Genomic DNA, 15,639 nt, shown 5'->3' with positions numbered 1-15,639 from the left:
TGTATTTAAATATCCAGCCAGCTGTTTCCACTGCATTTTGCAGTTCTCTGAGCTTCAGATTCATATATGAGAAGTCTGCTCAACATCTTCACTGGCCTAGTTTATTTTTTTAAAGATTGGCACCTGAGCTAACAACTGTTGTCAATCTTTTTTTTTTCTTTCTTCCTGCTTTTTCTCCCTAAATCCCCCCAGTACATAGTTGTATATTATAGTTGTGGGTCCTTCTAGTCGTGGCACGTGGGATGCCACCTCAACATGACCTGATGAGTGGTGCCATGTCCGCGCCTAGGATCCGAACCAGCGAAACCCTGGACCGCTTCAGGGGAACGCACAAACTTAACCACTCAGCCACGGGGCCGGCCCCGTCACTGTCCTATTTTAATAGGCAACTCAGACTTGACATGTACAAACACAACTCTTTCTGCATCCAAACCATCTCCTTCTTCATTCTTTCCGGTTGAGTGGTACCACTCAAGCTGCAAACTTCGGAGTTGTCCTTGATCTCACTCATTCTCACACCTCCCATTCCATATCCAACTCTCAGCAGTCCTCTTAACTCCTGTCAAGACAGAGCTTCAATATGACCACATTTAACTTCTTCCATTGCCACGACTGTGCCTAGCTCCTCTCATCTGTTATCTAGAGATGTGCAGTATTTTCCTAATTGGTTTCCCATCTCCACCTGCCCCACCCCATTCCAGTCTATTTCCAATGGCAGCCAGAGTGAAGTTTTTATTTAAAGATCACATTGAATCTGTAGATTGCTTTAGGAAGTATGGACATTTTAATCATGTTAATTCTTCAAATCCAAGAGCACGGAGTATCTTTCCATTTCTTTGTGTCTTCTTCAATTTCTTTCAACAACGTTTTATAGTTTTCAGTATATAGGTCTTTCACCTCTTTGGTTAAATTTATTCCCAGGTATTTTAATCTTTTTGTTGCAATTGTAAATGGTATTGTATTCTTAATTTCTCTTTCTACTACTTTGTTGTTAGCGTATAGAATCGCAACTGATTTTTGTATATTGATTTGGTATCACATTTTTCACAGAAATAGAACAAAGAATCCTAAAATTTATATGGAACAACAAAAGACCCTGAATAGCCAAAGGAACCCTGAGAAAAAGAACAAAGCTGGAAGTATCACACTCCCTGCTTTCAACACATACTACAAAGCTATAGTAATCAAAACAGCATGGTAGTGGCACAAAAACAGACGCACAGATTGATGGAACAGAGTTGAGAGCCCAGAAATAAACCCACACATCTATGGACAGCTAATTTTCAACAAAGGAGCCAAGAACATACAGTGAAGAAAGGGAAGTCTCTTCAACAAATGGTGTTGGGAAAACTGAACAGCCACATGCAAAAGAATGAAAGCAGACTATTATCTTACACCATACACAAAAAATTAACTCAAAATGGATTAAAGACTTGAATGTAAGACCTGAAACCATAAAACTTCTAGAAGAAAACGTAGGCAGTACACTCTTTCACATGGGTCTTAATAGCGTATTTTCAAATACCACGTCTGACGAGGCAAGGGAAACAATAGAAAAAACAAACAAATGAGACTACATCTGCACAGCAAAGGAAACCATCAACAAAAGAAAAGACAACCCAACAAGTGGGAGAAGATATTTACAAACCATATATCAGATAAGGGGTTAATATCCAAAATATATAAAGAACTCATACATCTTGACAACAAAAAAACTAACAACCCAATTAAAAAATGGGCAAAAGATCTGAACAGACATTTTTCCAAAGAAGATATACAGATGGCCAACAGATACATGAAAAGATGTTCAACATTACTAATTATTAGGGAAATGCAAATCAAAAGTACGAGATATCACCTCACTTGTCAGAATGGCTATAATTAACAAGACAAGAAATAGCAAGTGTTGGAGAGGATGTGGAATATTCCACTGCTGGGTATTTACCCAAAGATCATGAAAACATGAATGCGTAAAGACATATGCACCCCACTGTTCATTGCGGCATTATTCACAATAGCCAAGACTTGATATCCTACCCCTTTTTGGAACTTGCCTTATTTCCACTAAATGTCGTCTTGAGATTTATTCATGTTGATATACGTAGGTTTAGCGTGTTCTTTTATTGTGCTGAATCCTTTTCCATCAGGTAAGTAAACCACAGTTGATTTTTCCATCCCCCACTTGAGGGATAGTTAGGTTGTTTTTGCTTTTTCTCTATTGTAAACAATGTTGCAAATGGACATCCTTGCCCAAGTCTGTTTGTGCCAACCTGTCTCTATTGTAGACACTTAGAAGGAGAATTGCCGGGCCATAGGATATGCATGTGTTCAGAACCGTTCCCTAATTATGTAAACTGCTATCTGTATCTGGATAGGGTAGATTGATGGTGCTCTAACCCTGGTGCACCTGGAGGGCTCCTTCAAACACAGATTGCTGGGCTCCACCCCTAGAGTTTGTTTCCTTAGGGGGCTGAGAATTTGCATTTCTAACAAGTTCCCAGGTGATGCTGATGCTGTTGATCTGAGGTCCGCACTTTGGGATTTACTGGGTTTGGGTAAGTCAAACCTGGTGGCTTAAAGTAACAAAGGCTTTTGCTCACATTATCAAACATGCGTCAGAAAGGGGGCTCTGATCATTGTGGCTCCACCATCTTATAACATTCTCTCAACACAAGGCTTTGAGAATTTGCAGGACTTGTGCCCATTGTCTTCTTGATTTCCTGTGTTGCTGTTGAGAAATTCTATGCCATTTGGATTCCCTATCTTCTATCTCTGACCGTTTTTTACTATCATTTTATTTTTCTCCTTGGCAGCTTAGAGAATCTTAATTACCACTGGTGTGAAATTTCACGATGATGTGCTCTTGCGTGGCTCTTTTCATCCACAGTGCTTGGCACTTGGTGGATGGCTTCATTCTGGAAATGTGTGTCCTTCTGTTTTGGGAAAAATTCGTGAATTATTTCTTTGATATTTTTATTCCCTTCATTTCCTCTGTTCATTCTTTCTGGGACCTGTCAGGTAATTGGATCTTATGGTCTAATCCTCTTAATTTTCTTTTCTTTTCTTTCCTATATATCCCATGTGTTTATAGTTGTTTTATTTTCTAGAAGATGAACTTTCTTTTCTTTTCTTTTTTTTAAGGAAGATTAGCCTTGAGCTAACATCTGCTGCCAATCCTCCTCTTTTTGCTGAGGAAGACTGGCCCTGAGCTAACATCCATGCCCATCTTCCTCTACTTTATATGTGGGATGCCTGCCACAGCATGGCTTGCCAAGTGGTGCCATGTCCGCACCCGGGATCCGAATTGGCGAACCCCGGGCCGCTGAAGCGGAATGTGCGAACTTAATTGCTGCACCACTGGGCTGGCCCCGAACTTTATTTTCTTAAGAACAGCTTGAGATTGTAAAGAAATTATGAAGATAACAGAGAATTCCCACATACCCCACACTCAGTTGCCCCTCTTTTTAGCATCTTATATTAGTATGGTACATTTGTTACAATTAATGAGCCAATGTTAAGGCATTATTATGAACTAAAACCCATAGTTTATGCAGATTTCCTTAGTTTTTGCTGAATTTCCTTTTTCTGTTCCGGGACATCCTGTTCTGTTCATTAGAATGTCACTTGAGATTTAGTTATCATGTTTCCTTAGGCTACTCTTGACTTTGGCAACTTCTCAGACTTTCCCTGTTTTTCATGACCTTGACAGTTTTGAGGAGAACTGGTCAGGGACTTTTTAGAATGTCCAATTGGGATTTGTCTTTTTTTTTTTTTTTTTATGGTTAGACTGGAGTTGTTGGGTCTGGGGAGAAAGATCACAGAGGTTAAGTGCCATTTGCATCATATCATATCAAGGGTGCATGCTATCAACATGAGCTGTCACTGTCGAAGCTGGCCTTGCTCTCCTGGCTGAGGTCGAGGTTGTAAGGCTTCTTTCTTCCCCTCTTCCTCTCTCCCTGTGCTCTCTGAAAGGATGCGCTGTATGCAGCCCACACAAGCTTCAGGGGACTAATGCTCCATCTCCTTGAGGGCTCTGTCATCATATTTTCATTTCTAAGAACTTTATTTCCTGAAAACATTGTTTTAAGTAATCTTTTGTCCATAGATTATGGTCACAATCATTTATGTTTCTGAGGACATTATAGTTTTTAAAAGTTTTTCTAGGCCTTCTGCATTTTTTTTTCGCACAAGTTGCTTTCTATATGTTTATCTCCTTAAGACTACAATCTTTTCTCAAATGTTTGTTGATTCTTGGCTGTCTGTTCATATTTTAAGACTGGGACATCACAAAGCCATGGGGCAGCTCAGTGTAGATGAGGCTTGTCGACTGGTGGGCGACTGGCTGGCTTGTTTCACTGGCTGTATTAGTTTCCTGTGACTGCTGTAACAAATTACCACATACATATTGGTGGCTGAAAAAAACAGAAGTTTATCCTCTCACAGTTCTGAAGACCAGACATCAGAAATCAGTATCGTCGGCTGACATCAAAGTGATGGAAGGGCCACACGCCCTCCAGAGGCTCTAGGAGAAGACCTGTTCCTTGTGTCTTCCGGCTTCTGGTGGCTGCCAGAATTCCTTGACTTGTGGCCACATCTCTTCAACCTCTACCTCTGTGTTCGCATTGCCTCCTCCTCTCTGTGTGTGAAATCTCCCTCTACCTTTCTCCTATGAGGACACATGTGATGGCATTTAGGGCCCATCCAGATAATCCAGGATAATTGTCCCACCTCAAGATCCTCACTCACATCTGCACAGACTCTTTTTCCTAGAAGGTAACAATTACAGGTTTCTGGGATTACAACTTGATACCTTTGGATGGCCATTATTCAGCCTACAACCACTTGCAGTATCTGGAGTTTTTTCTTCTTTGGTCAGTTCCTCCAATGAGGAATTCTCTAACCTACTCCTGCCTGGTGCTGCATTCTTGGCACCGAGGAGAGGAAGGGGACACACAGCTTTAAGTAGGTGGATTTAAAAAAAATATCCCTGCTTATAGTATTCACCCTTGATGATGTCTAATGTCCCCAAGACAAGAAAGACTTTAGTTCAGTCTCTTCAGAGAAGGAGCTCCTAGTCTTGCGTGAGGGAAGGGGAAGGACGGGGCGGGGGGGGGGTTGGGGGGGTGGAGGGGGGGTGGTGGGGTGAGGGGATGGGCTAGAGGATCGAGTTACGTCTTAAACGTCTGTAACTAATTTTCTTACCTGCTGCGCTTCTACTTCAGAGAGGCCCGGGGCCTTCAATTCCTGGGCCTTCCTGGGGCTCTCAGGCAGAGCGGACCACGCTGTTTCTGAACTTAGATATCAACTTTCTAGTCTCCTAAGAAAGGTACCACTTGTCCATAAACTTTCCAGTTTCCAAAATTTTGTCATTGTTGTTGTCTTGTGAATTTTTATGAACGAAAAAGACTCCCTTTAGTGGTTTGTGTGTGTGTGTGTGTGTGTGTGTGTGTATTTTGGGAGGAAGCATGGGTTCAATCTGCCATTTAAAATTATGTGTTGCTCTTACAGTCATTAGGTAAAACGGTATGGAGATTCCTCAAAAGTCAAAAATAGAACTACCTTAAGATCCAGCAATCCCACTTCTAGGTGTATATCCAAAGGAAATGAAATCAGTATCTCAAATATCTGCATTCCCAAGGTCATTGTAGCATTATTCATAATAGCCAAGATATGGAAACAACTTAAATATCCACTGACAGATGAATGGATAAAGAAAATGTGGCATGTATATATACAACGGAACATCATTCAGCCTTAAAAAAGAAAAAAATCCTGCCATTTGGAACAGCATGGATGAACTTGGGGGACGTTATGTTCAGTGAAATAAGCCAGACACAGGAAGACAAATACTGCATGATCTCACTTAGCTGTGGACTCATAGAAGCAGAGAGTAGAATGATGGCTGGCAGGGGCTGGGGGAGGGGGAAGTGAGGAGATGTTGGTCAAGGAGGACAAAGTTGCACTTATGCAGGGTGAATATGTTCTGGGGATCTAATCTACAGACAGTATTTTCCAAACTTATTGTTAACTGTCGCGTAGGTCTGACCACCACGATCACCAGCAGCACTTTTGTACTGATAATTATTTCCTCTTCTCCTTTATTATGTTAATGTGGAGAATTTCATCAATCAATTTTTCTAATGTTAATTCAATGTTGCATTCTTGGAATGAACCCAACCTTGTTGTTAGATATAGAAAAAAATTACATGTGGCTCTCAGTCTGTGGTCCTCTGGCCAACATCATCAGCATCACCTGGGAACTTGTTAGAAAGGCAAATTCTCAGCAACCCCAGACTTTCTAAATCATAAGCTCTCAGGGTGGGGGTCTAGTAACCCGCGTTTTACTAAGGCTTTCTGATGACTCTGACATATGCCAATGTTTGAGAGCCCCTGTTGTAGAGGTATGTTGAGTCTTTTCTTCTTACCCTTCCCTATAAGAGTCTGGGATCATTTGGCCAAAGAGCACCATCTTAAGGCCCATGGTGAGACCTGGAGGAGGGCAGCAGAAAGACTCACCACGTGTCTGTTTTAGAAGTAAATATTCCTTCCATGAAGGCCTCTGGGGGCATCCATTTGACTGGCAGCATTGCACAGCCTCCCTTTCGGTAGTAGCTTGCTCTGTGGGAGAGAAGAGGAAAACTGAACTAGGTTCCAGAGACGGCTCTGAGTGGAAGCTCCAGGCAACTTGAGAAAGTGGCAAAACAGGGTTTATCCATTAAAAGACTGAAATTAATGAGGGGTTCTTGTGGTTCAGGAGGAGAGAAGGGGAACACAGATCATTTAGTTAAGAACTTTGGGGTCATTTAATAGGAGACAAAACAGCCCACTGGAGGCATGAAAGAAAAAATCTGTGCAATGACTAAAATATCTACTAGCAGATGGTTAGATTTCCCCGATGGGTTTTGTTTGTTGTAACTCACAATGAATAACACTACTGCAACCTTGTAAGGACAGCCTGTTCCTTATGATCCACAGTAACGCAAGATCCAACATGGGAGAACTGAGAGCAGGGCTTGTGTCTTAGTCACTTTGGATCCTCCATGACACTCACACTGTGTTTAGTTCGATACTAGCACTCAACGAATAATCTAGGAGCTGGCGGGAAGCTGCCTCCCAGAGCACACCCCGGGAGGAGAACATAGGGCCAGGGGCGGAGGTGGCTTCAAAGATACAGGAGTTAATTTATTAGTTTTTATCAGTGAGTTGCATTAATGACATCACTGACAAAAACTAATAAATTAACTCATGCCTTTGAAGACCTCCACCCCTAGCCCCATATTCTCCTGTCATGGTGTGCTATGGGAGGCAGCTCCCCGCCAGCTGCCTAGATTAATTAATTACTCCATTAAACATATACTGAGTATTTAGCATGTATCAGGTACCCTGGCAGGTGCTGAGGATATAAATAAGTCATAGCCTCTCTCTTCCAAGGATATGGTTTAGTAGAAGAGACAGACATTTGCAGTACAGAACAACACAAATAATGATGTAGGTATGTACCAAGCTCAGTGACACAAACGGAGAATCAATTTGTTCTACCTGAAGCAGGGGGTATGGTATAGGAAAGGTGTCATAGAGGGGTCTGATGGGGCTGAGTGGTGAAGAAGTGCTTCCAGAAGACCACTCCTGACACATGCAATTGCACAGGATGTGTGGGAACAGTGGCTCTGCGGTAAGTTAGGGTGGTGAAGCCTGGCGTTGGGGAGCTGTCAGAATCAAGGATGGAGAGAAAGGGCCAGATCACCGAGGGCTCCCTGAGTCATGCTGCAGCATTTGTATCTGAAACCACAGGCACTCCCAGGGTATTCTGAGAAATGGGGGAAGGAACACTGAGACGCTGGGTGGTAAAGGAAGGTCAAGTGGAGCAGATAGACACACTGTGTGGGGACCAGTGGTGGATGACTGTAGTTCAAAACATTCCTAACCCATGATCCTCATGTGCTGCTACCCTGTGTAACAGGATGCCATCAGCATTCTCACCCCACAGAGATTGTTACTACTTCTGTTGGAGGCCTTCAGGGGGTCTTCCTTATTCTCCAAAGAGAGAAAACTCTAAAGGACCATCTCGGCTCACTCCACTCCTGAATCAGGGAAGGTGTCATTAGTGACCATGCAAAAGAGTGACTTGCTCAGCTCAAGAAACAAATCACTGCTGTAAATAATTAGACAAAGAAGAAACTGGGGTTAGGAAGAGCAAGTGAAATAAAGCACAATAGAAGTGTTCTTTTTTTCTCTTTTTAAAAATTGTTTTTTTTAATGTAGTCTTGAGAATATGATAGGAAAAAAGAAACGAAGCTAAGCTAAGTACCCATGGGCTTTGACCTTCACTCCTGCGTCTCCTGTGGGTAAAGAAGACCAACGAGCTGGGCCCAGTACCCTGGCAGTTCTGGGGTGCTCTTGCCTGAGATGATGGAGGCTAAGTCTGTTTAGAATTCCTGAGTACTGAGGAGAGGAGTTGAGTAAGTTAAAGTTCACTTAGAAGCTTTTTCCATATCAAGTATCGAGGTGATTCGGTGCCTCAGAGCATGCTAGGATTAGAGTCGGAACCAGAAAGACAACCCAGTTAAGGACCTGGTGTCAATTACTGCAGGCATTGTGGTCCTAGGATTAGACCTCAGGCAGGGGTACTAGTAAAGGTTTCCCATATCCTGAAAAGGAACTTAGTGGAACTTTAGGTGGCAAGTTGACGAGGTGCCAGAGATGATTTAAGGCACAAGTGGCCGCATCCCATTCATTCGAGGAGATGAGGTTGAGAAGGCGGCTTTGATGGGTGATGGCAGTCTTCACCCACCTGTAGATGTCTCGGGCCATTCCAAAGTCCCCAATCTTGGCCACTCTTCCAGGGCCTGGACAGGTCAGGAGGCAGTTTCTGGCAGCAATGTCCCTGAGAAGAAAAAAAATGCGAAAATGCATTTCCCAATTTTATCCCTGGGAAGATAAATGTATGATATTCATCACAAGGATTTTCACCTCCAATCCAAAGTTCAAATAGTTTCCTTCTCTGCCCTATAGTTCCTTTACTTCATTATACTTCAGTTTGAAAGACATAGCTAGACCAATTCTAGGCCTCAGCACTAACCGGGAAATGGAAAAAGATTAGGGAGATGATTGGAAATGTTTAATGGGATAATAATAATGAAAATAACTATAATAGAAACTGGAATTTATTGGCTTTTTACTATAAACTAAGCATTGTTCTAATCTAATTGTTCATTGTTCATATCTAATTCTCACCACAACCCTGTAAGATACAGGGTACTATTTTTATTTAAAAAATTAAGCTAAAAACAGATAATATAGAGACATAAGAAATGCCATTTGGCTTTAGGCTACTGTTTTTTGTTTTTTGGGTTTTTTTTGGTGAGGAAGATTGGCCCTGAGCTAATATCTACTGCCAATCTTCCTCTTTTTTTCCTCCACAAAGCCCCAGTACATAGTTGTATATCTTAGTTGTAAGTCCTTCTAGTTCTTGTATGTGGGATGCAACCACAGCATGGCTTGATGAGTGGTGTGTAGGTCCACGCCCAGGATCTGAACCAGTGAACCCCATGCTACCAAAGCGGAGCACGTGAACCCAACCACTACGCCACTGAGCCGGCCCCAAGTTTTATACATTTTGCTGATTGTTTTTCTGCCAGCTGTTTGAAGGAGTGTTCTGGGACAGACAGCATAACTTCCATGATCTCAAATTCAAGTAGATCCAGGTATTCCCAAATATTTCTAGTTTCCTTTTTTAATAAGCCATTATGGTTTTTACATCCATGATTTTATCTAAAAGCTTTACTAAGCCGTGTGCATGATCACTACATGGCTGAAGAACCACTTCTTTCAAGTTATAAAGTTATCTCGTCTTGTTTGTTGTTCTACTCCGTTTGGCCTATTTTCCTACAACATGCCTCTAAGGCATGATCTGAAGCTTTCCAAGACTCATCAACTTCTACTCACTGACTGCTTATCCATTCTTGACATGTATGTGGGAATGAAGGATGCAGCCAGAAAAAGTCTGGAGTGCGTCTCTAATGATATTAAAGTCCTGGACAGAAAAACGGAAGTACTTCTTAGCGGGCATAGGTGGTGTTTTCATTTTTTCAACTGGTTTCATGAAGGTCCTGATCTTTGGTTGAGAGAGAAGGACATGGAAAATAAACAACTGGTTAGTATTAAAAAAAAAAATAGGATCTGGATTGGGGCTCATCACTTAGGGTACCAAAACAATGGGCCAGGATGGGAGACAGTGTGGTTGATGCCCCTGACCTGATCCAGAAGGTTTAAGTTGAATTTTGAGGAGCAATGGTGAATAAAATGCCCCAATAAAACTATAAAAGCATAAAATGTATGACATCAAAAAGAAGAAAAATAGTGGGATATATAGCCATTACATCTCAAGAGAAATATAGTGAAGTAGACCAGGAACAATATTTATGGCTCCAGACAGGTCTTTACCACTATGTGCATGAAATGGTTGCTTAAAAAAGTAATCTTGAACTTAATGGCAAGAAAATAAATGCAGTATCATAGAAAACACCAAGAATTGATAGAATGACACATAATTCTTGAAATGGCAATAAACCATGTCCAAAGGAAACAATCTAATAGAAAAATGGGAGCGTGTAGATCTGGTGAAGGAGTTCCCCTCAGAATCCAGGAGGTGTACATGCACGGGTGTCTGTGGCTCTTAAGGAAGATATAGGGTGGAGGAGAGAGAGAATTAGAGGTAATATTATTGTGGGAATGTGCCACAGACCTCCTAGAATATGTAAAAGATGCTTTCCCAATACCAGTTACCCCAGAAGACAAGTTTTTTTGAGATGCACAATCTCTGCTAGAAGTCGCCTTTTGCTTATAAAGCAGATCATCTGATATGTTCTTGATTTGATCTTTGACAACTTCGTTTCTCAAAAAAGATAAAAGGAGCGACAAACTATTACTGCGAGATCTAATTCCGACCTTCAGGAACTATGTACAGCTATGAAAGTGATAGGAATCTTGAGAAAATGTGATCCTATTATCTTATTATCTATAGTAACAGAGCACTGGATATAGTCAAAATCTATCACGGCTCTAGAGAAGCAGATTTCAAAATATCAGAGGAAAGATGGATATGATCCCTGAGCCAGAGAATCTGTGTGCTTGGTGACCAACGTGGGGCAGAGATGAAAACGCAGAAACGATCTCAGTGAGAAAGCAAAAGGCTCTGACACCTGAAGTCACCAAGGTGACTGCACACGTTGCTCTCGGATGAGTCCAGACTTAAAGGACAAAGACAAAAGGTGGAAAGGTGGCTCTAACCAAGGATGAATTCCAAAACGAGCACAGCCTCGGCATGTCTGAGCAACAATAAAACCCAGAGCTGAGATTTATGGAAAGTTCTGAGCACAAGTCAAAGGGCAAAAACGACAATAGCAGGGCTGACCCGAGCTCTGAGGCAGAGGGTGAGCTAGGGACAAGGACATCAAGGACTGGCCCCAGCAACTCTCATGCTTCTATTATTTCGATCACGCACAATGATCTACAAGTTGGAAAGGTTTAGAATCAAGAGGAAGATCTGAAGACTAAAATCATGAAGTGACAGTAAAATGATAAGCCAACGGGAGAGTTTATCACCTTGTTTTAGGAATGACTTTGGGAACTTACATGAGTGTATTACTTGATCTTTAATTTCCCCATTTTTATTGGGGAAGAAAGCATAGCTTGTTAGCGACTTACGTGCTTTTCCATTTCTAAACTCATCCAGCGCCTCTCATTTCCCACTTTGTAGTTACATATTCTACTTTTTAGGAACACGACCTACCCTCTTTGAAGACGTGGGTTAGACTTTAGTTCACCAGGTTGTTATTTACTAAATTAGAAGCAAATCAGTAGGAAGACCTTTGAAAAGAGCCTAACAATCTATCTGACTTTTCAGGTTTCTGAATCATGCTGTCAGCTGAGAAAGTCATCAATATCCATGATGAGTCTGGACTCATGGAAAGAAACTCGTGTGATCTATGATGTCTACAGCATTACGTGTGGACTTGATCTCCCACTCCAAACACGATTCAAACACGAGGGTCATATAGAGTAGAAGAAATGAAGTAGAGAAGTAAAGAAAATAATCATTATGCTTCATCTCGGAGTATTTTAGGAAAAAATTCTCTAACATCATGGTGCCCCACTACATGCCAGGGATACAAATATGAATAAAACAGAGTCCTCACCTTTGAGTTACCCATAGTCAAATACATGAAAATACGGACTCCTTTAACTTCCCCTTAGGGAGCCCAGTTTTCTAGATGGGGGAGACATTAAGGTGACATAGGACTTGAATGCACCACTGCAAGACAGAGGCAAGAGTCCCCAAAGGAGGTCAGGAATAGCTCATGTCCAGCACTGGGATGGGTACTTTATGATACCCATTTTATATATGGGGCAAATGAAGCCCTGAGAGCGTAAGTAATCATCTTAAACAAAGCTGAATCATCCAAACAACTTTGGAGAGAGGTCTAGTATTCTACTCTGAGGGGGAGATCTGGGCCCTTGGGATAGGGAAGCACACAGAAGGTGGAGGGAAGAGCAGGGTCACTGACTCACCGGTGGATGAAGTGATTTTCCTCTAGATATTGACAACCACAGGCGATGTCCTGAGCCACGTGCAGAAGGTCCAGCATGGCCAGGGAGGACGGCTGATTCTGTGGGGAGACAGAAGCGATCCACTTGGGAGAAGCTCTTGGAGGAGAGAAAGTCTGAAACACTAGCTTCCAGTGCTCGCAGGAGGCCAAGCGTGGACACGCTGTCCACTTGGGGCCCTGGCCCTGGCTGCAGAGAAGCAATCACCTGGCAGCTTTAAACAAATGCAGAGGCCTGGGCCTCCACCCCGACCCATGAATCCCTCTCTGGTGGGCGTGGTGTTTGTAGGTTTCACAGCTCACCGGGCGAGTTAACGTGCAGCCAGGCTGAGAACCTCAAACCACAGGAGCCCGGGGGCGGGGGGAGGCAGAAGACTTTCCCTTTTCATTTATTCTGCACATTCTTCCACCCCAATCTTCACAAACATTTGAATCCCTCAAGCTTATAAACAAGCCTGTGAGAAAATCAAGGGGGATAATATGTTTTTCTTTAACTCCAGTATTTAAATGTTTAAAAATTCATTTTCTTCAAGAAGATCTAGACCTAAAGGGGATTGAAAAAGAAAAGCTTTTGGAAAATTCTGGGGAGCTGAAGAGCCAGCTCAAGCTTTTTCTGTATGAAGATGAAGTCTCCTTCGTGCAAAAGGAGACGTCACCCCCTCTGGGCTGCAGCCTGTCTTGGCTTCTCAGACAGCCTGTTGAGAGCTGCGAAGTCTCTTCTGAAGGCTGCATCTCGTCTTGGCTTTCATTCCTAAATCCCCAAAGTCTGCAGGAGCATGTCGTCATGCAGGGCCTTATTCACTTTGTTCTGTGTTTAATTTTCCACGTCTCCAAGTTAACTCCGAGGTCCCGAGGCAGGGACGTCAGGGTCTGTGCCTGCGGTACCCAGCACAATGCCTGGTAGCTGCAGTGGCTCCATGGATATTGGGGGCTGGTTGATTACAGTTGAACTAGGATTTACTTAGATGCCGGCAGGGGGTTCTCTGCCACAGATCGGGGCCTCCCCAGGACTCCTTGGAGCAATCGAGTGGGTCTGGAGGAGGCAGAGAGGAGCCGTGCTTCTTGAGGGCACACTTCACTTCTGGAGCAGACAACTTAGGGAGGGGAATGGTCTCTGCCCATGGCACATCAGGCAGTGCCTTATATCCAACAGAGCAAGTCCAAGTACACGATCTCTGTGCAACTTCCTGTGTGATCGGTAGGAAAGAGACATTAGATGAGATGGCTGAGGCCTCAGAGAGGCTAAGTGACTCACTCCAGGTCACACAGCTAATTAGGTGGAGCCGAAACTGCCCTGAGCTGGGCTTTAAGAATCTCGGTTGGGGAAGGCGTGATTCTAGGATTTAAAGTTGAGCTTCTCTGAAGAGCGTGTCAGAGAAGGGAGGCAGTCTACATGGTTATCGTGCCCAGTACACCAATGAGTACAGAATACAGCACACAAATGCAGCATGTGGCGTATTTCGGAGGTGAGTTGAGCTGACCTGGGCTTCACCCCTGTTTCACCCTTACTAGCTGTGTGACCTGGAGCTAAGTGCTCTGCCTCTTTCCAAGCCCCAGTACCCTTGTCTGTGAAAGCGGCATGACACTATTGAGCTCACTGGATTGTTCTGAGGACCCACAGAAAGGGGCACAGAGTGAATGCTTCATGGAGGGGTCTGTGGTTATGCATGGGGCTACAGTGTGGAGGGCCGTGGGGGTCTCAGGAAATGGTCCTTGTGTTTGGCTTCTCCAGGGGCCTTGTTAGGGTCAGAAATACTGGGCACTGTGAGAGAGATAGTCCCCATTTCCTAGGGGAAAGAAAAGTAATATACTTCCAAGGGAAATATTCATCTATGTTGCTATTATAAGCATTAGAAATACCTTTCCTCTCTTCAGGAAAAGGCTTTTTGTTCCTACCAAAGGAGGACCTAGTCCTAGCTTCCCCACGTCTCTTTGTGTCTTAGCCCCCGTCACTCAGAATTCGAGTACCATTGCTCAAATGCTCTGTGAGCCTGGCGCTGCAGGGGCTAAATCTTCCTAGGCATTAACCTAGGACCAGGTTTATCTGGGCGCCCTGTCTCTGGCTGCTCAGAGCAGATTAACTGCTCTGCTAATCAGTCTGCACAGAAGCATATAGTTGGCAATCCGTGGCACATGGGTGCATGCGTGTGTGTGCCCGTGTGTGTGTGTGTGTGTGTGTGTGTGTGTGTGTAGCGGGGCCGGGGGAGGTGTGGACATTGTGGCAAAACCAATACTTAAACTAGCAGTGAGCACGTAGCCAGTGTGCCTAATGCCATTTGTGTCCATCCTGGGCAAGGAAGGAGCTGCAATTAGCCTTCCCCCACTCCCAGCCCAATCTGCCACTGACTGTGGCACTTCCTTTGGCAACTAGACATCCTTCAAGCAGTCGCGGTTATGGATGTAGCCCGTCCAGTACTCAGAGAGATCTTGTCCAGTATTTCCAGAAGCAGGCTTATGGGATGGCATTCGATCAAACAGGCGTGGGAATTCCGGGTTAAATAGGCTTCTTTATCACAAAAATGATCAGAGTCTTGGCTACGCACGAATGTGTATTGAGAATCAGTGAGAGTGGAGCCTGCAGTGGCTCTGGAATTTGTTGGCCACAGAATTCTTTTGAGCATACATGTGCATGTGCAGCACTTCAGGGCACTGGCTTCCTTTCTGGGACACTGTTTAGACCAATATTCTATTTTTATAGGTGCGAAAACAGGCCCAGTGAAGCGGAATGATTTCCTCAGTCACAGCTTCTGAGAGGCTATTCCCAAAGGGTGATACGTACTAATAAAAGACAGAATAATACCGATGTTTATCCTTTCCTTAAGTAGCTTCTCCATAACCATTGAGAGACGGAGAACCACAGGCCATGGGATAGGAACTGTTTCACCAAGTGAAAAACAGAATAGGGATATATTTAAAAATGGATGCGTGTAAGGGTAAGAGAGAAAGATGAAAGGAAGAAGCAAATGCAGACAGGGGACACAAAATAGAAAAAGCAGCAAAACTCCATTTTGAAGGGTGATGAGAAGTTATTGCT

The 15,639-nt window shown here is 43.4% G+C and overlaps 1 protein-coding gene across 1 annotated transcript in view; it reads right to left on the bottom strand.

The window, feature by feature from the left end:
* Positions 1–15,639, bottom strand: part of ALK (ALK receptor tyrosine kinase) — a 662,750-nt gene that overhangs the window by 7,951 nt on the left and 639,160 nt on the right. The window contains exons 24-26 of the mRNA XM_070512354.1: positions 12,571–12,668; positions 8,792–8,884; positions 6,517–6,618 (exon numbers count right to left, since the gene is read on the bottom strand). Coding sequence (XP_070368455.1) covers positions 6,517–6,618; positions 8,792–8,884; positions 12,571–12,668 — 293 coding nt within the window. The remainder of the gene's footprint in view (positions 1–6,516; positions 6,619–8,791; positions 8,885–12,570; positions 12,669–15,639) is intronic.

The sequence above is a fragment of the Equus asinus genome, chromosome 6, assembly GCF_041296235.1.
Source record: "Equus asinus isolate D_3611 breed Donkey chromosome 6, EquAss-T2T_v2, whole genome shotgun sequence".
Taxonomy (NCBI): domain Eukaryota; kingdom Metazoa; phylum Chordata; class Mammalia; order Perissodactyla; family Equidae; genus Equus; species Equus asinus.
Note: the sequence above shows the minus strand (reverse complement) of the source record. Positions and strands in the feature narration are given on the sequence as shown.